The 24,493-nt window shown below is 42.1% G+C and overlaps 1 protein-coding gene across 5 annotated transcripts in view; it reads left to right on the forward strand.

The window, feature by feature from the left end:
• Nucleotides 1–21,149, forward strand: part of LOC129102118 (3'-5' RNA helicase YTHDC2) — a 33,457-nt gene extending 12,308 nt beyond the window's left edge. For 4 of the 5 annotated variants that reach the window (XM_054612104.1, XM_054612103.1, XM_054612102.1 and 1 more), the window contains exons 13-32: nucleotides 1,402–1,528; nucleotides 1,753–1,818; nucleotides 2,000–2,178; nucleotides 2,285–2,381; nucleotides 2,704–2,791; nucleotides 3,012–3,092; nucleotides 3,206–3,288; nucleotides 3,440–3,545; nucleotides 4,872–4,991; nucleotides 5,129–5,401; nucleotides 6,881–7,007; nucleotides 7,216–7,421; nucleotides 7,917–8,106; nucleotides 9,212–9,303; nucleotides 11,896–12,015; nucleotides 13,890–14,041; nucleotides 16,768–16,942; nucleotides 18,009–18,218; nucleotides 18,349–18,531; nucleotides 20,344–21,149. In XM_054612104.1, the coding sequence (XP_054468079.1) occupies nucleotides 1,402–1,528; nucleotides 1,753–1,818; nucleotides 2,000–2,178; nucleotides 2,285–2,381; nucleotides 2,704–2,791; nucleotides 3,012–3,092; nucleotides 3,206–3,288; nucleotides 3,440–3,545; nucleotides 4,872–4,991; nucleotides 5,129–5,401; nucleotides 6,881–7,007; nucleotides 7,216–7,421; nucleotides 7,917–8,106; nucleotides 9,212–9,303; nucleotides 11,896–12,015; nucleotides 13,890–14,041; nucleotides 16,768–16,942; nucleotides 18,009–18,218; nucleotides 18,349–18,531; nucleotides 20,344–20,415 (2,747 nt within the window). In that variant the 3' untranslated portion in view covers nucleotides 20,416–21,149. The remainder of the gene's footprint in view (nucleotides 1–1,401; nucleotides 1,529–1,752; nucleotides 1,819–1,999; nucleotides 2,179–2,284; nucleotides 2,382–2,703; nucleotides 2,792–3,011; nucleotides 3,093–3,205; nucleotides 3,289–3,439; nucleotides 3,546–4,871; nucleotides 4,992–5,128; nucleotides 5,402–6,880; nucleotides 7,008–7,215; nucleotides 7,422–7,916; nucleotides 8,107–9,211; nucleotides 9,304–11,895; nucleotides 12,016–13,889; nucleotides 14,042–16,767; nucleotides 16,943–18,008; nucleotides 18,219–18,348; nucleotides 18,532–20,343) is intronic. The other variant, XM_054612101.1, reaches the window with a different exon arrangement.
• The last annotated feature ends 3,344 nt before the right edge of the window (nucleotides 21,150–24,493 follow it).

Here is a 24,493-nt window from a genome sequence, read left to right on the forward strand (position 1 = left end):
CAAAATGCATATTGACAAGCCACGAAGCTTCTGGGAGAATGTCCTTTGGACAGATGAGACAAAAATGGAGCTTTTTGGCAAGTCACATCAGCTCTATGTTCACAGATGCAAAAATGAAGCATACAAATAAAATAAAATTGTACCTACTGTGAAACATGGAGGAGGCTCGGTTATGTTCTGGGGCTGCTTTGCTACATCTGGCACAGGGTGTCTTGAATCTGTGCAGGGTACAATGAAATCTCAAGACTATCAAGGCATTCTGGAACGAAATGTGCTGCCCAGTGTCAGAAAGCTTGGTCTCAGTCGCAGGTCATGGGTCCTCCAACAGGATAATGACCCAAAACACACAGCTAAAAACACCCAAGAATGGCTCAGAGCAAATCATTGGACTATTCTGAAGTGGCCTTCTATGAGCCCTGATCTAAATCCTATTGAACATCTGTGGAAGGAGCTGAAACATGCAGTCTGGAGAAGGCACCCTTCAAACCTGAGACAGCTGGAGCAGTTTGCTCACGAGGAGTGGGCCAAAATACCTGTTGGCAGGTGCAGAAGTCTCATTGAGAGTTACAGAAATCGCTTGATTGCAGTGATTGCCTCAAAAGCTTGTGCAACAAAATATTAAGTTCAGGGTACCATCATTTTTGTCCAGGCCATTTTCATTAGTTTGTTTTTTAAAATGATTCTGTTGAACCACAATTCAAAAGCAATGTCTGATTTTCATTAGTTAATTGTCAGTACATTTTTATTTATTATTACTTTTGTCAGTTTCAAGTTATTTCAGTGACCATTGTGGGTTTTTCTTTCTTTAACGGAAGGGTTCCAACAATTTTGTCCACGTGTGTATATACATTTGATACAGAACATCTGTGATTACATTCATCCCTCATTTCACGTATATTTATTTGTCAGGCAATAATTCAATGGACATTCCAGTCCATTTTTTTTTTTTAATTCATCAGCAGTTTTTTTTGTTTGTTTTTTTTGCTTTTATTTCCAGAAACTTCTACATTAATATATACTAAATAGATATTTCAATATAAGTTTACATGTATTGCCCATAACTGCTGGCAGCGGAAAAACTCCGCAACACAACTTGATGAGGTATAAGTGTGTGTATTTCTAAATTTTGGATAGCTGTTTCCCCCTGCTTCCAGTCTTTATGCTAAACTAGGCTAATCGTCTCCTCGTTCTGGCTTCATATTTACCGTACAGACATGAGAATGGTGTTGGTCCTCTATGTCTCATGAAAAAGCATCAGACTTTGCAAAAAAGTGCTGAACCCAAATTGTTGAGCTGTTCCTGTGATAATATTGAAGTGCTATCCTGAAAAAGAATGTGTGTTAGGTGGAGAATGAGTGGATGTATAAAGATAGGAAGGCTCAAGTTGTTTTCTTTACCCAGTGGACTACAGGCACAGTGACACAGGGGCCTCACCTCTGATGGTGGCAGCAGCTCGAGGGTTCCTCACACAGATGGAGCAGCTGCTCAGCATGGGGGCAGACATCAACATGAAGGCATCAAATGGCTGGTAGGACGTCCACCATGTTATGTTACCCAGCTGACATCAGGCCGCTATGTTAAATGACGTCCAATTACAATTTACTGCCAGTCAGGACCAGTTTTTGTTATTGTTCCTCTCATTGTCCATGGAAATGAAGGAGGCATGAGTACATGTACTGTACCTACCACATTGTATTGTTTTAATATTCCTCCAAGCTGTTGCATTGAGTGTCAGTGTTCATCTCATTTCAGGACAGCCCTAGACTTTGCCCAACACTTTCAGCAGACAGATGCTACGGATCTACTCAAATCTTCCATGTGAGTGTCATGTTGACCGCCATGTGCAAAACTAAACTAAGTCTTCTAAAAAGTGGAAAAGGAATAATCAGTTTCTTCTTTTTTTGCAAAAGAGAGGCTGTGTTAATAGCATGTATTGGTGTTTCAAAAAGAGTCTCTGGAATGTTCAGTGTAAAGATGCATCATTCTCATTCTGGTGCAGTCCTCTGGGAGAGGTGAGTAGCCTTGATGAGTCCACTCTGATGCAGTGTGGCAGTGCAGAACTGAGCACTGAGGAGCAGGAGCTGCTCAAACTGTACCACCACAGCTTTGACGATGAGCGGGTGGACCTGGACCTCATCATGGATCTGCTGCACAACATCTGCTCCACCACCAGTGACGGTGAGCCTCAGCATTGGATTTTAACAACTAGGCTGTTCATTGTATGCTCCTCATCCTGATCCTGTTTCAGATTATTACAACGTGAGCTTTATCTGTTGGTCCTCAGGTGCTGTCCTGATTTTTCTTCCTGGATACGATGAGATAGTATCACTCAGGGACCGCATCCTGTATGACGATAAGAGATTCTCCACCCACTCTGAAAGGTGAAACATATACTGTACATTTGAACATCATGCAACATCTATAGTATTGTATCTTTTTTAGATATGTTGATTTGAAGTCATGATAAGTTAGAGATGTTCCTAATGGTACTGCAATATACAGATAAATACAGGGTTCTTAAAATATATGATCAAGAAAATATTGCATGTATAGATTTAGACTTGGTCATGGATTCATCTTGCCTTTTAAAGTGAGCCTTATTGTCTTTGTTTGTGCCATGTGGTCAGCTGATTGTGCTGAGCGTAGTACGGCACAGCAGCATATTATGTAGTGTGTCTCTGATGGATGTTTGTCGTCCCTCAGGTACCAGGTGTTCACTCTACATTCAGATATGCAGACCTTGGATCAGAAGAGAGCCATGAAGACCTCTCCACCTGGTATCAGGAAAATAGTGAGTCGCTCAAGACACTCAAAGATAATGTTTCCTCATTCAGCCACTGAGTGGCTCGTTCCAGTTACCGTACACCACGTCTGCATCCTGTCTGGACTATGACTAGTAACTGGTGACCAGTTGGGTTTGCCCATTGAATGGAAGTTTACAGGGAATTTGTAGGAAACTCCCTCGCTATCAGACTAGAGAATTACATTTAACATTTCTTTTTTTCTTTCAGATTCTTTCTACTAACATTGCTGAGACGAGCATCACTATCAACGATGTGATCTTCGTCATTGATTCAGGAAAGGTTAAAGAGGTATACTCACTGCCATTTGGATTTGCAAAACAAGAGTAACATGAGGTCCAACAACAGATAGAAGTTCACACGTGTGGTTAGTAATAAACTCCTAAATGTTTTTCCTGTTGTAGAAGTCTTTTGATACCCTCAGTCATGTCTCCATGTTGAAGACGGTTTGGATCTCTAAAGCCAGCGCTTTGCAAAGGAAGGGAAGGTAACATAGACAATGTCCATTTTTTTCCCCCCTTTTAATCACCTCAAAAGATGTTACATCTTACATCTCACCTGATGTTGACTCAATGTAAAATCCTCTACTCTTCAGTGTCGCTGTTAAATAATCTACTGAATGTGTGACCTGTCCACAGAGCCGGCCGCTGCAGACCGGGGATAAGCTTCCGCCTCTTCAGTCGACTAAGGTTCAACAACATGCTAGAATTCCAGGTTCCACAGCTGCTGCGGATGCCACTGCAGGTAGCAAAAAACACACACACACACAGACACACACACACACGCGCAATCTTTATAGCCTGTTTCATGTGGAAGTACTTGCTTTCAAGACATTCATCACAGCAACCGTTTTTAGATTTTTTACGAACACTCATAGTTTTTCCATAAAGTAAATGCTCTGCTTAGTGTTCATCATTTACTGTTATTATTAATATCATTCTATTATATCCACCGTCTCTATTATTATTTATTTTTTCAATTAAATTAAATTTAGCTTTATGGCATGAACAAAAATATATTTTTTTCAAAGCATTCACAGTACACATATTACACATTACATACACCAGAATCATATGCAGGTTCATATTATACTATAGTTTTAATACAGTGACTTCATTTTGTGGATCTATTATTGACTGTGCGTCCCTCAGGCTGTGTCAGCAAATATATATTCAGCTGCCTGAGGAGCTGCTGCCCTTCACCTTGAAGAACTGACAGTTTCTCCTCTGAGAAAGTGTCATTTTCTTTATTTCCCCAAAGTGGAAACCTTTTAGTGCAGAGATCTTCTGACAGTGGAGGAAGTGCATCTCTGTCTCTACCTCCCACATACCCGCTGGTCTCTGGGCACTGGACCAAAGTTTATTATACTTGGTAATTAGCAAATGAATAATCAAGTAAAAATTAAAGAAAGAGTGCATCAAAATACATTTCTGGGTGTGATAATTGTTCATAAATTATGCTCAAATATGATATGAATCAAAAACATATCTTCAGTCAGAACTCAGTATATCTACTGTATTGTTCTCTCGTAGTTCCATATATTACCTCCTGTGTGGAGGGAGAAAACCAACACTATTCAAATGTTCAGAAGAGAGCGAGTTGTGAATCGATCGGGTTACTGCGAACAACCAGCGCATTGTTTATTTGTGTTGAGGGCTTTCAAATTTTGTGATCTTGTTGATGTTAAAACTGCAGCAATAATGTACAAAGCACAACATCATTATGATGTGGACTGTCCCTTTTAAGGACCCAAATACATTATTTTTATTATTATTACTCCAAATGTAAAAAAAAAACGTCAATATTTCTGAAGTGGAACTTCTAAATAACACAAAAAAGATGCGTGGGTGCTTTTACTCTTTCAGTGTTGAAGTGTTAGTGTTTATTTATTTTTTAACCACACACACACATTCACCTGTACACACATCAGACTGGTGGCTCATAGCGCACTATTGTGTTTAACAAGGAGACATTGCGTTACCTGAGCTCATTAAACAATTTTTTCATAATTTGGTTCTATCATCATTCAACCCTGGGAATAATGATAATATGTCATGTTGTGTGTGTTAGGAGCTGTGTCTGCAGACCAAACTGCTGGCCCCCTCCTCCTGTCCAGTAGCTGAGTTCTTGTCCAAAGCTCCACAGCCTCCTTCTGCACATGCCATTAAGAACGCTGTGCAGATGCTGAAGGTAACAAATACCACTTTATACTTCAATAATCCTGATCTGTTGCACAAGCTTCTACACAATTCTGCGCATACACATACAGTATTCCAGCAACACAAAGTCATGGAGCAGGTATTGATTCATACCACCTTTCTCTGCAGACAATAGATGCTATGGACCAGAATGAAGACCTGACTGATCTGGGCTACCACCTGGCGGACCTCCCCGTCGAGCCCCACTTGGGCAAGATGGTGCTGTGCGCCGTGGTGCTGAAGTGTCTGGACCCCATTCTAACCATTGCCTGTACACTGGCCTATCGGGACCCGTTCATCCTTCCCGCCCAGGGGGCTCAGAAAAGAGCGGCACTACACAACCGCAAATGTTTCACTTCCACCTCCTTCAGCGACCACATGGCCCTGCTGAGAGCTTTCCAGGTAGGTGGGGGATAAATATGGGAAACCTTTGATTTGAGGAGAGATGTAAAGGATGCTTTTATTCTTTTTATTCTGTGTAATACTTTCCAGTTTTACCTCCTCAGGTCTCTAAGAACTATGAAAATATAGCATGCCTGAATGTGTTATTGTTTAGTTAAACTGCTTATATCTTATTGCTTTCGTATAGAGGGAGCAGCAGCTTGTTATCTGCCAATTAGCGGACCACTTTTTCCAGAACATGATGGGCAATTAGATAACTGGTGGATAGCTGGGCCTTTTTACACAATTTGGGACAGGGGTGATGGGCAATATGGCCCATCATCTTATATGTAATTTTTTATCACGATTCAGTAAATCTGTAATTTAAAAGAAGAAATGGTCTAAAATAACCATACCGTACTTCATCACATTTGATTATTTTCTACTTTTATTAAAAATGTCCATACAAACAAAAACAACTGACTCACATGAAACAAAGCGTGTTAAAAAACAACAGTCAAAACAGTAAAACCCAAATTCTTTCAAAATGCAAGCTTTTAGGTTTTTGAGAACAATAATTTCTAAACAGGTTTCTAAGGTTATCAGGTGTACATAAATACCAGCCTGGATTTAGTCAGTGGCATATAAAAATTACACCAATTTGTATCACACAAGGATAGCTACTGCGGATGAAACGGTACCAAATCCCTACCGTTGGACGAATTGCTACCGTCACACGGTAAATACTGTCATAACGCCCAACCCTAGTTCAAGAGCAACTTCTTTCCCACTTAAAGGACCAGTGTGTAGGATTTATTTGTACATTACATTTTATACAATCTCTACTAAATCAAAATTAAACCCACCAAGCTGTCTGTCCTTGATGCAGCGGCTGAGTGGAGAAGTACAGCAGTGTTTGTGCTGGTTGTTAACCAAACACACCGCATACTGTTTTCCCTTATTATCAGCAGCTACTGATAAAAGATGCTCTCAGCTGTGGCATCACTAGTGGCCCCCATCTGCCGGGGGCCGGTTAGAGTAGGGAGTGAGGAGTCAGCGGGCAGTCAGTGGCAGTATAAAACCAGTAATAAAACTTGTTCTTAGAAAGTGTGAGTCACTGCAACCACTAGAGGTCCCTGATCATGCAGTCATAACTAGACTCCCAAAATATGATGCAGTTTACTGCTGCAGAATGAGAGATTAGTGTTATGTTTCATCTAAACTGACCCTGACTTGGTAATAGACTATTTACAGAAGAAACCATGTGAAACCATGTGTGCTTTTTTGTACACGGACACCAAATAATACATTGTGCAGTTGAGCCTTACAGGCTTTTCCTTTAAGACAAGATAAGATAATTAGATGTATGCATTAGTAAGGAACATTCATATCCTGATAAAAAGTGATTATTAATTAACGTGTGACAATGTATCATGATGCACATAGCCCCAGCTGAATGGAGTTGAGGAGGTTGTTCATTTTTGTCCTGTGTGGTGTTAGGCATGGCAGAAGGCCCGCAGTGAAGGCTGGGAGAGATCCTTCTGTGAGAAGAACTTCCTGTCCCAGGCCACCATGGACATGATACTGGGAATGAGGACACAGCTGCTGGGACAGCTCCGAGCCATTGGTCTGTTCCACTTACATTTTGGTTTTATATTCCTCACTCTGCCATGTGTGTGTTTTGACCCGCCTTTACCAGACTGCCTGTTATCCACTTGACATCGATTGTGTGTCTATATTGCTTGGACAGGAAGAAAACACATGTGTTATTTATGTAGTTTTTGTCGAGTGTGTAAATGAAGACCAGTATTGTTACCGGCCTGTTTGTTACTCAGGTTTCGTGCGAGCCCGTGGGGGCAGTGACATCAGGGATGTGAATCTGAACTCTGAGAACTGGGCCGTGGTGAAGGCAGCCCTGGTGGCTGGCATGTATCCAAACCTGGTCCATATCAACCAGGAGACCTCCCTGCTCTCCAGTAACAGGGAGAAGAAGGTCCACTTTCATCCCACATCTATCTTGAGCCAGTCCCAGTTAAAGGAGGTAGGGAAACAAAAGAGTTCATTAATATGTGATTCTGTCTTTGCATTGTGGTCTCACCACTAGAAAGTTCTTAACTCAACTTTCTATCCTCTAAATACTGTCCAGAGGGGTCAGACCTTTACAAGCCCTGCAGAATCCATGCCTAGTTATTACACACATGAACACATATGTTTTAAAAAATGTTTGTGTACAGAAAGAAAGGACACCAATATAATCATTTCAGCATTTTTGTTTCTAACTTTTTGAAAGAGTTAATTCCATCTAGGCTTGTCCAACTCTAAAGCCACACAGTTAGTGAGCCAGAGAGGAGGGAACTACATTAACACATGGATCCCCTGCAACCATGTCTCGGTGCATTTTTCCTTTACTTTTATACAAATTGGATGAAATTAATTTTCTCTGCAGCCCCTTAACACAGCACTGACGGACTGATTAATAGACAAAAGGTTTTAGTTGTGTGACTGTGTTTGTGTTTGTGTGTGTGTGTGTGTTTAGAACAGCCAAGCTAAATCGGCCCAGGCCCTTCCCACAGACTGGTTGATCTACGACGAGATGAGCCGAGGCCACAGGATGGCCAGTGTCCGCTGTTGCTCCATGATGACTGCCATCACCGTGGCCGTATTTGGAGGGTGTGCCAAACTACCCAGCTCTGCTCTGCAGGAACCTGCTGCACAGAGAGCTACTGGTAAACAAAATCTCATGACTTTTTTTCTTCATGAATATTTATTTAAGGATGGAATCTGCACTGCTCCTCTCGAATCGACACAGCCGTCCAAAAGTTGTGGTCACCTGTTATATTGATGTTTTCTTCTTTCCTTCAAAAATGACTGTTTTATCAGAGATTTAAAATAATATTTAGGACACCAAATGTTTTATTCACATTCAAAATAGTTTTGTCCCCAAAAGAAGAAGAATGAAACAACTCAAGCACACATTTAGTGGATGTCCTCAGTGTCACATGGCAGGAGAATCCTCTTCAACTTGATGTTGAATTAGTTTGATGATTGAACTGTAAATATTGAATGAAGAGGTTTAAACTGGGATTGGTCCAGCTGCTGTTCCCACAGTGCTAACCCTAGACTAACCTTTTTAATTCTATAGTGAAGTCTGAAGAAGAGCTTTACTAAAGCTAATTCCAGCTTGTTATAGGCTGCTTTTATTGTGAAACTCTTGACACTGAAACAGGAAGCTGTTTAAATCAAAGCTTCCAGTTTCTTTGACCAATGACTGTTTATTTCTTCTCTTCTTACTCTGCTGCTGCTCAGAGGATCTCTGTCTCTTACAGTTAAACTAATGAACAGTGTTTTGTTCTTCATCTACTAAACTGAATAACATCTGTTAGTAAAGAGACTTTCTACAAGAGATCATTAAGACAATCATATTCCTCGTGTTTGTACACATGGCCAAATGATTCTGACTTTTAGAAGCTTTCTCGGGGGGGCTGAGCAAACTCTCATAACTGAATTTGGTGTAAACCAAGTCATCCCAACACTGTCCAGATACCTTCTCTTCATGAGAGATGGAGAAAGGCCGTGCTTTCCTTCAGTCTTCCAAACATTGCCTCCACCTGTTACGATGGGGTTTCTTTCACTATCCTCTGAGGCCGACCGAAAGGAGACATGCCCTTCCCAAATTTCTCACGTCTTAACCATTGCTAAAATCAATCCTGAAGACATTTAACTTTATGAATGTCATGGTGTTTAACAAAGCACTCTCTGTTTTATGACAGAGGTTGATTTAGAAGCCTGCCTGTACAGATTCAGTCTCTTTCTCCATGCTCTTTCTTTCAGACAGTCCGCCAGATGACATCAGTGACAGTGAGACAGAGGACATGGCTGAGCTGAGGATAGATGACTGGCTCGTCTTTCAATTGGACAGAGAGGTGAGGGAACATCGGTGTCGACAATCGAAAACATTTGTATTGTGATCTATGTCAGTGGTCCAAAAGTTTTTGGCTTGTGACCTCTAAAAACAAATCAATGTCTACTTTGCGCCTCAGCAGTGAATTTTAAAAAGCTGCCATTGTGAATATGTTTATGGTAGAATCCCTGACATTAGGAAATAGAAAATGGAAAAGTTTTGGGTTAGCTCAGCCTCCCTTTACACACAGGATCACAGAATTTTTATTGACAGGTTGAGACAATGTTTTAGCCTATTTGACGCTGCCCTCAGTTGATTTGATTCTGTGTCAGTAGCAATTGCTGATGACGTCTCTGATCTGCTTCAGGGGTCTGTTCTTGGCCCTTTTTTACTTGCTATCTACTGTATATGCTTCTGAGGGCCTTTTAAATTCTTATGTTTGGACAACACTTGGCCGTACTTGTCTGATGGCCCAGCAGAAATAATGGCCCAAATGACAGCCTGGACATGAGAGGCTGGACGTCCCAAGATAGAAACAGAAAACAGAAATCTTGAGAGTGCACAAAGGAATCCGCAGCAGTCACTGGAAGCTGTAATCTATAATGGTCATCTGCAAAATGGGGCTAGGAGCAGACTAATTGATTTGCAGTCTTTAATTGTGACTTTACACAGGGATGTCTCAGCTTGTAGACAGCATGTGTGCTGCTGCACTTTATGAAAGATTTCACATTAAGGTCAAAGCGTTGGACTATTAAAGGCTTCAAATCATCAGCATGCTCCAGTCCCGCTTTTTGGGGCTCCTGGTTCAGCTGCATTATGCTGAAATATTGAGAACCCTCTTCATCGAAGAAATGAAGTGTCACATTTGAATATTGTCAGAAATGGAATTTAGAAACTTTAACAATAGGGCTTTTTCCAATAAAGAAATGTTTTTCAAATATGGACACATATTTTATCATTTGACTACACAATGAGGTCCCTGAGTACCACTCTGAATGTTTGTGTGTAGAAATTCGAAGTCTCTCAGGTGGGCTAACCAGTGTCTACTGAGTGTTACCAAAGAGAACGCAGACTGTATGTTTGCTGCCTTGTCCCCAACCTTTAAGAGTAGTTTACTTCTCGAATTGTGATCATCCAAATCGATTTCGTTTTGAAAAAGTTCTCAAGGCTTTCTCATATTCCCTCACAGATGTTTACGCTCTTTTGTTCTGTGTTATTTCAGTTCAGTTTATTACCAACACGGTTAAAATACAAGTCCAGTCAAAAGACATAAAGGAGATATGTGATATGAGAATAGGTGTCCAGACACTAAGCAGCTAGTATTTCTAATAGATGTTTATTAATACATTGTCTAGATCTTTTACAGTAACACTCTTAACCTACAAAACACATTAGACTAACCAAAGACTCTAAAATCTAACTAGCCTCGCCCTAACTGCTAAATGGTCAAAAATACTTAATTCCATCAGCCCCAAAAATTGGTTACATAGGTAAGTCAATTGAATAAAGACATATGGCAAGTGGAGATATTGTAAGGGTCATGGGCGACGTGGGTAAACCCACTTCTCCTCTCTCCCTCTTTTTTTCTCCTCTCTCCTTTCTTAACCCTGTAACCTCCAGCTGCCTGAACAGCACTGACTAGTGGCGATATCTGCTACCAGATCACCATCAACTTAACATAACTGCAGACACTAAGTATGTGTAAACAGGATGATGGGGAGCAATTCAATAATACACTAATGCCCATGAACAACTATATAACTATAACCATATAAGGCTTGAATAAAGACTTGTATAAGGTTAAAAGTGCTCTAAATGGAAGAAAAAGCCTCAACTTGTAAAACTGGCCAATGAATTTGGACAGTGTTTTTGCCAGTTCATCAATATGACCCTTAAAGTTTAAAAACTCATCAATGTGTACCACAGGAATCTGGTGGACTTAATTCTCTCAATAACCTGACTTTTTGGAGCGAAATACAATTAGGTTTGCCTCGCTTGTATTTAAGAATAATATACTGCATTTTAGCCATGTTTCCACCTTAATCACTTCCTCGTTTCATTCTTTTTCAAATCATTTCATTTGTGTGATATCAAAATATATTTGTATCTTTAGCAAATTACACTTAATGTAGAATGATATTCTTCGAGAGAAATTCAAATAATTAAATTCCTAGCTCCTCCAGTCCATGTTGAGGTGTCCTTGGGCAAGACACTTCACCTCACTGAACCCCATGTGACTGGCTGAATGGCATGTAGTGGAAAGCCCTTTGAGTGGTCAGAATACAAGAAAGGCAATATACAAATTCAAGTACATTTACCATTTACCAAAATCATTAATACACAGTATGAGGACGAGCTTCCTCTTATGGTCCCCTGGGGGACCCAATATTTAATGCATTTACTTTGAGATACTGTAATGGGACATCACTACATCTACTATAAACAATTCCCTCCAATACTTTGGAGAAAGTAGACAATATAGATAACGGTTTCTCTTTTGTTAAGTTTACGCCTTTGTTATTGTTTGGTTTCCACCCTGCCACCTTGATATTTTGAACTAAATCTTTCCCTATTTACATGCCATTTTATGTCATGTTGTGTATCATGTTTTCAGGCTGCAGGACTGGTGTTTGAACTGAGGCAGAAGTGGCAAAATTTGTTCATCAAGAGGATCCGTTGTCCTTCAAAGCCCTGGTCTCAACAAGACGAGGCCATCATCCGAACCCTGGTTTCTGTATGTCACATTCTCTTTTCTTCCTCTGAAGAATCCTCTTCTTTTTAGAATATTATGGCTGTTTACAACATTTGGGGATCTCTGTTTTATTCATAGTGCTTGGTTCGGACTTAAAATGTGTGTTACTGTGTGCACTTCTTTCATGAGTAGGTATGGTGTCTGGATCTCAATCTGTATCTTAAAATGACTGACATGTGGATTTACAGTGGGTACGGAAAGTATTCAGACCCCTTTAAAATTTTCACCCTTTGTTTCATTGCAGCCATTTGCTAAAATCGAAAAAGTTCATTTTTTTTTGCATTAATGTACACTCAGCAACCCATCTTGACAGAAAAAAACAGAAATGTAGAATTTTTTGCAAATTTATTAAAAAAGAAAAACTGAAATATCACATGGTCATAAGTATTCAGACCCTTTGCTCAGTATTGAGTAGAAGCACCCTTTTGAGCTAGTACAGCCATGAGTCTTCTTGGGAATGATGCAACAAGTTTCTCACACCTGGATTTGGGGATCCTCTGCCATTCTTCCTTGCAGATCCTCTCCAGTTCTGTCAGGTTGGATGGTGAACGTTGGTGGACAGCCATTTTCAGGTCTCTCCAGAGATGCTCAATTGGGTTTAGGTCAGGGCTCTGGCTGGGCCAGTCAAGAATGGTCACAGACTTGTTCCGAAGCCACTCCTTTGTTATTTTAGCTGTGTGCTTCGGGTCATTGTCTTGTTGGAAGGTGAACCTTCGGCCCAGTCTGAGGTCCTGAGCACTCTGGAGGAGGTTTTCTTCCAGGATATCTCTGTACTTGGCCGCATTCATCTTTCCTTCAATTGCAACCAGTCGTCCTGTCCCTGCAGCTGAAAAACACCCCCATAGCATGATGCTGCCACCACCATGTTTCACTGTTGGGATTGTATTGGGCAGGTGATGAGCAGTGCCTGGTTTTCTCCACACATACCGCTTAGAATTAACGCCAAAAAGTTCAATCTTGGTCTCATCAGACCAGAGAATCTTATTTCTCATAGTTTGGGAGTCCTCCATGTGTTTTTTGGCAAACTCTATGCGGGCTTTCATATGTCTTGCACTGAGGAGAGGCTTCCGTCGGGCCACTCTGCCATAAAGCCCCGACTGGTGGAGTGCTGCAGTGATAGTTGACTTTGTGGAACTTTCTCCCATCTCCCTACTGCATCTCTGGAGCTCAGCCACAGTGATCTTTGGGTTCTTCTTTACCTCTCTCACCAAGGCTCTTCTCCCACGATTGCTCAGTTTGGCTGGACGGCCAGGTCTAGGAAGAGTTCTGGTCATCCCATACTTCTTCCATTTAAGGATTATGGAGGCCACTGTGCTCTTAGGAACCTTGAGTGCTGCAGAAATTCTTTTGTAACCTTGGCCAGATCTGTGCCTTGCCACAATTCTGTCTCTGAGCTCCTTGGGCAGTTCCTTCGACCTCATGATTCTCATTTGTTCTGACATGCACTGTGAGCTGTAAGGTCTTATATAGACAGGTGTGTGCCTTTCCTAATCAAGTCCAATCAGTTTAATTAAACACAGCTGGACTCCAATGAAGGAGTAGAACCATCTCAAGGAGGATCAGAAGAAATGGACAGCATATGAGTGTCACAGCAAAGGGTCTGAATACTTATGACCATGTGATATTTCAGTTTTTCTTTTTTAATAAATTTGCAAAAATTTCTACATTTCTGTTTTTTTCTGTCAAGATGGGTTGCTGAGTGTACATTAATGCGAAAAAAAATGAACTTTTTCGATTTTAGCAAATGGCTGCAATGAAACAAAGAGTGAAAAATTTAAAGGGGTCTGAATACTTTCCGTACCCACTGTACACCAGGGTGCAGGTAAATGACTGGAACTCAAACTCATGTTCATCAGGTGCTTGCGGCAGAGGAGCAGGGAGCAGGCCTGCAGCAGCCCACAGGGATTGGCCAGAGGCCCCGGCCCATGTCGTCGGAGGACGGGCCCCAGGCTTCAGCGAAGAGCTCCAAGAATAGCCCCCAACTACCCACCAACACCAACTATGACAAGTATGAAGCAAACATTGGAATTGCAGTGTGATGTGTTGTGGTGCTTAAAGATATTGATGGGCAACTGTCCTCCCTGGCAGTGCTGTAAGGATCCATGTCAAAGGACAGAAAAGAGCAATCCATGTCCACTCTCCTCATTTAGCTTTTCATTACGTTGTCACATTTGAATTGAGTTATCCTGCTCGCGGAGCTGCGCTAGGAGTGCTTACATGTACCAGGACGCAATGAAGGCAAACATCGGAGAGAGGGTCTGCAGGGACCCGGAGACTAGAAATCCTCGCCCTCCAAAGGCTGCGACAAGCCGTCCCTTTCAGGAGGGATAGGTGTGTTCGCCGTTCGGACCATTGAGCCCTCGGCCGGCGGACGCTCCTATCTTCGGTCATCATCAGTGAGATTAATTAACATTGTTATCTATAACATTAGAGTTGCTGTTTGTTTGTTTTCCACGGTTGGCAGAGTTAGCCGCGCTGCTGGCCAAGGGTGCAATCGAGATGTTGGACACCCTGTCACAGCCCGAGGGGTTCTACTCAACCTACTTTCTCGTAAAAAAGAGTAACGGCAGACTGCGCCCAGTCCTGGATCTGAAGGGACTCAACAAGTTCCTGAGGGTCTTAACATTCCACATGTTGAGCACAGCAGACGTTCTTCGTGCTGTTTCCAGTGGAGAGTGGTTCACGTCTGTCGACTTGAAGGACGCGTATTTCCATGTTCCCATTGTGCCTGACCACAGACAGTTTCCTTGTCAAGTCCGTCACTTTCAGTTCAGGGTGCTTACATTTGGACTTTCCCTTATAATGTTCGCCAGGTGCTTTGTGGCTGCCCTCTCCCCCTGCAATCACAGGGCATGAAGATACTGCCGTAGCTGGTCGATTGGCTGATTTATGCGCAATCCCGGCTTCAGGCAGCACAGGACACGGCTCGCCTTCTCTCTCACGTGGCCCAGCTGGGCCTCATGGTGAACATGGAAAAGAGCTTTCTGAGCCTCTCTCAGAACATAACTTTCACTGGTGTGGATTTGTATGCTGTCACTATGAGGGCCTGTCCCCCTGCAGAGATGGCTGAACAGTCTTCAATTGGACGCCAAGTGGCACAGGCACAAGACAATAGGGGTATCACGGCAGTGCCTTCTTGCTCTTTCCCCATAGAGGGATACTGCACCCCACCTTGACATGTATGCCCTACATGTCAAGGTGGGGTGCAGTATGGCAGAACAGGACTGCTCAGAGGCAGTGGTCTGCTAAGGACCGTATGAAAGAGCTCCAAAAATAAATGTGGCCAGAGGGTCTTCTTTATGCCTTCCCACCGTTTCCTCTGATCTTTTCAATGCTTCTCTGAGTGCTTAAACAGGGCCACAGACTTCTGCTGGTGGCCCCCTTATGGTCAGCCAGGATTTGGTTCTCCCTGCTGCACAAACTCTGCTCCAAGACACCCTGGCTTGCCTCCCTTTGAAGCAGAGCTTAGGTGGCTGTTGGCCAAAACGTTTTTTCTCCTTGCCATCACTTTGACAAAGCGGGTGGGCGAGCTACATGCCCTGTCGGTGAGTGAACCCTGTCTGAGGTGGAACGCAGATGGCTCGGGTGTCACTTTGTGGCCTAAAACAGTGTTAATCACAAAGGTGCTGGCACGCTCATATGCCTATCCAGCTTGCTCAGTTTGACCCCCCCGGGAAAGACGAGGTCAAGGCTGCTGTGCCCGGTGCGGGCCCTAGGAGCCTATGTGGAAGCCATCGCTTGCATACGGCGGTCGGAGCAGCTCTTTGTCTGTTATGGTGGTCCTAAGAAGGGCTATTTCAAAACAGTGCCTGTCCTACTGGATAGTGGAGGCCATTACCTATGCAGACAGGGCATGCTCTGCCATCCGTAGTGAAGTGCCATTCTACTAAGAGTGTCTCCACGTCCTGGGAGACCCAGAGCTGTGTGCCTGTGGAGGATATGTGTGCTACGACCCCAAGAGTTCTTGGTCACTCGGAATATCGTGATTTTGTGATAGGATTCTGTAGGACTGATCTCAGGGATGACACCGGAACTTATACCCGGCTGGGTCATCCGAGGTCAAACATGACTTTGTTGATCTAAAGTCTCGACCTGCGTGTACGCGAGACGGAAGGTATTCAGTGTTAAGCCCTGCCTCTTGCGGTCATCCAGGATTAATAGAACCGTAGTTACATCTGTAACTTTCGTTCATCTTTTCATCCAACTACATCACAGTCACGTAAAATAACTCCCACAAAATGCCGACATCGCTTTTCCTTTTTACAATCAGGGCCTACGGTCTCTATAATCTCAATGCCATCCAACTCCTGCTGTCTCAGTCTCCCGATCTGCATCTCATCAAATTCTCTCCTCTACCACTCCACAAAGCTTCCCATCATGTCTCTATGCTCCTCCTCCTGTCCATCGCTGATGCCCAACTGCCGAGTGGTCTGAAAAGTTCTGCAGACGATGGGACTCAGAGTTGAAAGGTGCTACTGTGTTGCTTAATACCTGTTCAGATACAGAGCCTAACCTGTGGTCTGAGGTGGGAAAATTGGCATTAATCAGACCAGAAAACAGGAAGACCTCTAACTACAATATTATAAAACCGTAGAAATCTGAAATAGGGGCCGCTCTCTAATATACAGCCACTAAACAACTCCCAGACTGGTGTTTGGAAATAGTCATTCATGTTATATTTTAACATTTCACTTCATACTCACACTACTGCTCTACTTCAACACTTCCCACCAGGTCTCGTAGGATGCCTGCAGCCTGGAGCCTTCTACAGGGGAAAGCCCAGCACAGAGAGGAGGCCTCACTGCCCATCAAGCAGCTCTGTGAGGAGCCTCACTCCTCCAGCAGCTCATCCTGCTCTGTGACCTTGGACAGTCCCTCTTACAGCCCCTGTCCTTCCTCCTCAGGAAAGGTATGCACTGTCTGCCGAGCAATGTTGATCCTCCTCATTTTCATTAGATTTTTTTGACATTTTAAATCCTCCTCTGATTATCTGTCTCTCTGTGTGGTTGTCTGTCTGTCTGTGTGGTTGTCTGTTTTTTTTGGTTGTCTGTCCCTCTGTCTGTTAGATAATCACTCACTCCTCTTAACCAGCCAAAAGGGGCTGCATGTGATTTGCATTTTTGTCAATCGGTTAAGCTACAAACAAGCCTTACCTTAGTCTGTTGCAGGCTTTTTGTCGTGGCTCACTGACATCCACAAAAACGTTTGGTCTCATTTAGAAGTGGAGCATCTGCAGATTAATCCCATACCTGAAGTTAGGCACAATAGGAGAAGAAAAAATCCCTGTTTTTCTTTTTATCATTTAACTTGTGTAACTACGTCGGACTCACGATGGACATGTTGAAGCAAGCAGAGATGAAGAGCTGGCTAAGGAGGTCTAATGAGCTCACTTCTTTCTAACTTTTATTTTCAAACGTGTAGTCTTCAGACCCAACCAACGCTGACTCAAGTTACATGAGTCATTTATCGGACTTCATAATGCTCCCTCCGGAGACAATTTTAGACACTTTACACTTCTTTCTTCATACATGCAGTAAATGGTAAATGGACTTGTGCCTGTAAGGCACGATTCAAAGCACTTTAACACTACATGTCATTCACCCACTGATGGAGCAATTTTGGGTTGAGTGTCTTGCCCCAGCAAACATCTACATGGACTAGTGGATCCAGGGATGGAACTGCTGATCTTCTGATTGACGACCTGCTCCATCACTGAGCCACAGTGCTGATGTGAGATCAGTGGAGTTCCCCTTTAACAAGGGTTTGTCTGCGCTACAAGGTTTGCCCCAGCAGGAGCGGTCTCTGAGGCCGGGGATAAAAATGTGCAAGGCTGTTGTTGTGAATCCTCTGTAGAGCATCTCATGTCCCCCTGAGAGCCTTCAGTGTTTGGATGGACATGTTTCATTTGACTTGTTACTGTCTCATCAATAAATCGTTCTCTAACAAGTAAGCTATGCTGTTGTTTTTTCCTCCAGCCGATCTCAAAGCCACCATCACCTCAGCTGCTCTTCTCTTCAGCGCGGTACTTCATCATGAAGAGCAGCAACGTGAGGAACATAGACATTTCTCAGCAGAGAGGTATCTGGTCGACCACACCAAGCAATGAGAACAAACTAACAAAGGCCTTCCTGGAGAAGAACGCTATCATCCTCATCTTCTCTGTTCAGGGCTCTGGACACTTCCAGGTAACACTCTGATCAATGCTAGTTCAGTTTGGATTACCAGAGCTCAGACCATGTGCCAGAACTTTAACCTCACTGTCGATGCGTATCTTTTAAAGAAAAACAGAAGTGCTGCATTCTGTCTTTTTCACAGGGCTACGCCCGCATGACATCAGCCATCAGTCAGGAGAGCTGCCAGGACTGGGGCTTCATGGGACTCGGAGGGGTTTTCAGTGTAGAGTGGATCCACAAGGAGAGTCTCCCCTTCCAGTGCTCCCAACACATCCTCAACCCTTGGAACGACAACAAGAAGGTCCAGATCAGCAGGGACGGACAGGTGAGGGGACGGTGCTACTGGGTCTAGATACAAGATAAACTTTATGTCTGTCAAAAAGCAATTCAACCAACAATGCACATTTAATACCACACACACATGTAGAATAGGACTGAATATGTCAAAGCTACGCTTCACAAGAACAGTATAAACAGGTCACAGCACAGAACCCATTTCCATTTGTACAGGGTGATGATGCAGAAGGAACAGGTTATTTGTAGATAATTTTCAGGCCAGTTTGACTCAGTAGCGTCGACCTGATGGCAGCAGAGAACACAGTCAACAGAAATCCTTCTAAAGACCAAATCTTAACTCAAATACAGAAAAACAAGGTGATCCTTCACACTCTAAAACCTTGTCCCACAGTGGGTGGAGCATTATGCAACACAGGTATGCACAACGAAATGCAGTTGTAGCTCAGCGGTTACAAAAGTAAAAACGTGACAAACATACAGTTCCTTCCTGTAGTGCATTTTTTACATTTGCATCATAAGGAATGTAAACGGCAGCAACAAAAACAATTCTCTGAGCAGATATTATGGCTGACATCTTCACAGAAAAAAATCAACATGAGGAAAACATTGTGTAAACAGTCCACCTCCTCTGGTCCCACCGGTGTCCTGCGCTCTGTCCTGCTGTCTGTCCGTCAGGTGCAGCTTGATCCAGGATGAACGATGGATCCAGATCTCTGTCAAGATGTGGGCTCAACTGTCACCGATCTCCTGTTGCTGTTTAGTCTGAGTTTTCCTGCCACCAGACATTAGCCAGGAGCCAACTGGGTTGTGAATTAGCTTCAGGTCCTAGCTGGCTGAGCTTAGTTCCACCGCAGCTTTCTCTCTCTCTCTCTCTCGACTCCGGTTTCCGTAGCGATAGGTCTGGCAGGTCTTGCTGGGTGGTCGCCCCGCAGGCGGAGATCATCTCAAAGTCCACTCCCCTCAAATAAATCCAATCCGGACGATTCCTTCCCCGATGTTAATGAGTTTATTCTGTAAAAAGAATTAACGTCAATTTAATTGTAAAAAATTCCCCTTTTTGTGCCTTCTCGATTCCTTTCCTCACCTCCTTGACTCGCATCTCAGTTCCACTGACGGGGTATACGTTCGGAGGAGGCGAGGAGGAGACGTGAGAAGAGAGGAGAAGAACAGACGTCCTCGCCTCAGAGCCGCCACTTTAAAGACACGTCAATTAAAAAGGCTGTGTGTCAAAGCTGATCAGCTTTCCATTGTTTTGTTATCACTCTGTATTTTATGATGAGCGTTACAGTGTTCATGAGAACTATATTTATTCAATTCATCTGGGATTGGCTCTGCTGTTTTGGGGCAATAACAGCAGTGTTGACCGAGAGTGTATTTATTGCTGAATGTTGTACATTGGATCTTTTTACTTTTGAGTAATCCATCATTTAGTTTTACGATTGATCACTTTTCAATGAAAGAAACATCAGAAAGTAGGGATGTCAAAGATGCAACCGACTGACCATGAGACGGAGATATTTCATTTCAAATTAGATAAAAAAGAGAAACATTTCACTTTTGGTGTGTTTGCTTAGATAATTGACTTAAACGATGAATTGTTCAATCAAATTGTTGCTAATTTCATTTAATCTCTAATGTATATTTTTCTACAGTTGGTTTTCTGTTTCTCCTCCTCAAACACTTTATAGAAGGTTAACCAATGGAAAGAATGTTCATTCCAAACTGTAAAGATCAAATTCAGCTAGTCAGTAGAAAATACCACAGGTTGGTAGTGTTGTGTTTTTTGCCACTTTCTCTGCTTTTGAAATAACATTATTGCATTTCTTCCATCTTCTTGCAGGAGTTGGAGCCCCAAGCAGGCAGCCAGCTGTTGTTACTGTGGGAGAGAAACTCTGGGGGTCAAGTTCAATAAGAGGTAGCAGCAGAGCACAACCCAAATGAGGCTCAAACTACATGCATACATTGTATATTTACATGTAGATACATGTATTTTTCTATCAGCTCTATTAGATATTAAATGTTTGACTTTCTAAATTTTTCCTTGAACAGTAAAAGGACTGCACTACCAGTTAAGTCAAAATGACGGAACAATGGAAGAGGGACTGATTGATTGGAAAGTTCACCTCTTGTCTCTTGTTTCTGTGTTGTTTTTTTTAATAAGTTCTCATTCAGGTTTTATTCATTCTATTCAAAATGGTACTCATGTTCTTATCAAATGATATGTTCACAATCAAATGTCTGGTTGTTATTAAAGGGTCTGACATGATTTAGAAGGGACAACAAATGTGAAATATTGTGAAAACAGATCTACTACAGCTTCTTCAGGTTTTTGTAATGTTGGTGTACACTATTTACAGAAACGATGCTCGTCTGCACGTCCAGTAAGAGACAGTAGAACAGGTAGAACATGTTGTTTGTGTTAAAGCTTTGCTCTGATGACGTTGGAGGGCCTCAGCAGACTATTGGTTTGACTTATTTTAACACTTTGTTCGCTTTTTTTTTTCCTGAATGAGGACAGAAATAATATTAATATTTGTTGTTAGCATTTGAATTGTTCATTTTTGCTGCTGTATGAGGTGTTGTGAACTTGTGGCCGTTGAGTTCAGGCATCCTCATGATTGTTAATGTGTTTACAAAATAAACAGAGATTTCATCTTTAAACTTTCAGTGTGATTTCTTCTGAAAGAAGCAGCCGATAGAAATTTTGATACGTTCATCAACATTCATCCCCTTTTGCTTCATAAGAAACATTCATTTTAGCTCTTCTCCGGCTTCTCTTCTCACCAATATCACAAGACAACACAGTCAGTCTGTTGAGGACTGTCTGGATCCGAAGACATTCAACAAGCCATTCAGATTTGGTTCTCCTTCCTCATTAGAATACACCGCCCAAAAAAGCTTGAGAGCTACCTTTACAAAGGTGTGCCATACTTTTCTCATAAGCCAATCAGAGCAGACCGGGCTTTTGGGGAGGGAGCTCTTAAAGGGACAGGCGCTGAAACGGAATGTGTCTGTCAGGTATACACTATTTTATTTATTTAAAAAGAATGTTTAAAATACAAGTATGAACCTGAAAGTGAGCATGACATGTCTCCTTTAAGTTTCTGAAGTTATCAATTCCACATACTTTACTTTAATTACTTTTGAACTAATTTTGAAACTTAATATTGTACAGTTTGTCACTATTTGTTGCAGAAGGGGACATGGACAAGATGAAAACATCTATCTCACACAGCCACTGTAGTTAAGGTGGAAGAGACAAGTATCGGCAGTGCAACAGTCATATTTTTGAGGTTAGTATTAAAAAGAATTGCTCCGTGTTCAGCCATATACTAGGTATGCATGACTGTACAGAAGTTAACTACGTGTGCATTCTACAAAGATAACTAATGCCCTGCCAAAAATACTCAGCTATGAGTACGAAACAAAAGCTATGCATTTTGATTTATCTGTTACCTTTTGTTTGTGCAATGTGAATGTGATGTGCATAAGGTAAAAAAAAAAACGTAGGTGTGTGAGTGCAGGAAGGTTATAGATATTTTAATCAATTGCTTGGCAGCAGGGAAATTTTCCATTAAACAAAATTATTCTATTCAATTCAATTTATTTTCATAGCTGAAATCATAGGTCTTTTACAATCTGTTCAGCATACAACATCCTCTGACCTTGGATCCTCGCAGTGGAAAAAGAAAAACTCCCCCAAAACAACTTTTAACAGGGAATACACACGTGGACAAAATTGTTGGAACCCTTCCGTTAAAGAAAGAAAAACCCACAATGGTCACTGAAATAACTTGAAACTGACAAAAGTAATAATAAATAAAAATTTACTGAAAATTAACTAATGAAAATCAGACATTGCTTTTGAATTGTGGTTCAACAGAATCATTTTAAAAAACAAACTAATGAAAATGGCCTGGACAAAAATGATGGTACCCTTAACTTTATATTTTGTTGCACAAGCTTTTGAGGCAATCACTGCAATCAAGCGATTTCTGTAACTCTCAATGAGACTTCTGCACCTGCCAACAGGTATTTTGGCCCACTCCTCGTGAGCAAACTGCTCCAGCTGTCTCAGGTTTGAAGGGTGCCTTCTCCAGACTGCATGTTTCAGCTCCTTCCACAGATGTTCAATAGGATTTAGATCAGGGCTCATAGAAGGCCACTTCAGAATAGTCCAATGATTTGCTCTGAGCCATTCTTGGGTGTTTTTAGCTGTGTGTTTTGGGTCATTATCCTGTTGGAGGACCCATGACTGCGACTGAGACCAAGCTTTCTGACACTGGGCAGCACATTTCGTTCCAGAATGCCTTGATAGTCTTGAGATTTCATTGTACCCTGCACAGATTCAAGACACCCTGTGCCAGATGTAGCAAAGCAGCCCCAGAACATAACCGAGCCTCCTCCATGTTTCACAGTAGGTACAGTGTTATTTTCTTTGTATGCTTCATTTTTGCATCTGTGAACATAGAGCTGATGTGAAAAAAAAAAAAGCTCCAGTTTTGTCTCATCTGTCCAAAGGACATTCTCCCAGAAGCTTCGTGGCTTGTCAAACTTCTGAATAATATGTGAAACTGTAGTCACAGGAACATCAAGCTGCTTGGAGATGGTCTTATAGCCTTTACCTTTAACATGCTTGTCTATAATTTTCTTTCTAATCTCCTGAGACAACTCTCTCCTTAGCTTTCTGTGGTCCATGTTCAGTGTGGTACAAACCATGATACCAAACAGCACAGTGACTACTTTTCACCCTTTAAATAGGCAGACTGACTGATTACAAGTTTGAAGACACCTGTGATGCTAATTAGAGGACACACCTTAGTTTAACATGTCCCTATGGTCTAATTATTTTCAATCTTTTCTAGGGGTACCATCATTTTTGTCCAGGCCATTTTCATTAGTTTGTTTTTTAAAATGATTCTGTTGAACCACAATTCAAAAGCAATGTCTGATTTGCATTAGTTAAGTTTCAGTAAATTTTTATTTATTATTACTTTAGTCAGTTTCAAGTTATTTCAGTGACCATTGTGGGTTTTTCTTTCTTTAACGGAAGGGTTCCAACAATTTTGTCCACGTGTGTATATATTATAATATATAACACTCTAAAAGGGCTCATTCTTCATTCTGCACTGAGTAGACGACTTTTACTTCTCATATTTTAAATATATTTGATAGATAATACTTCAGTATTTCTTCTTAGTAACAGTTTGAAAGTCAAACTCTCAGACTAGACGTCCTACAGTTTACTTCTTTGACCACTGACAAAGACACTCTACATGACTGTTCACAGGACTAAAAGAACTCAGGACCTAATATAAAAGATGCATGATGTCGATGCCTGTCTCACATGTTGCTTCGTTGTTTGGAGCTCGGCAGAATGTATGAAGAAGTTTAAATGGCATTGCGTTGCTTCTAAAACTTTTTATTGCCATTCTGTTGCAAGGGCAGCAGCTAGGGTCCTGGTTTACTTCCTGACAGTGAGCCTACTGCGTTAACAAACATTTCAACAGGAATTAAATAGAGGCCCATTGAGAATGTTTATGCTGTCAAGTTTGAAAAGAAGTATACACTGGTTTAGAACGAGGGACCCCAGTTATCCATGAAATATAATTGTATAGTTTTAAGGTCATTTCATTATTTAATTACATGGGCACTAATGGCCTGCACCGAAATTTGAGTCTATGGCGTACCCGCTGACTGTATGGATGGATCGTGGATGACTGTTGCCATGGCCACACTGCTCTGTTTTTCAAGCGCAGCCCACTGCTGGGTCTACCGCGCCAGGAATTACTTTGGCAGTTTGATTGGCTCCTGCTCTCTCACCAGACATCGTACAGCTCACGCCATTGGTCTGCAGATACGGCTCTGGCGCGTGGTTGCGACTCCTAATCTCTGATTGGCCAGCGATGTGCGGGACTTGGTAGCGCCGCATGTTTTCTGTGGGCTGTGATTGGACGGAAGGCCAGGTGCCGTAGTGCAGGGCGTACGCT

The sequence above is a fragment of the Anoplopoma fimbria genome, chromosome 14, assembly GCF_027596085.1.
Source record: "Anoplopoma fimbria isolate UVic2021 breed Golden Eagle Sablefish chromosome 14, Afim_UVic_2022, whole genome shotgun sequence".
Lineage (NCBI taxonomy): Eukaryota > Metazoa > Chordata > Actinopteri > Perciformes > Anoplopomatidae > Anoplopoma > Anoplopoma fimbria.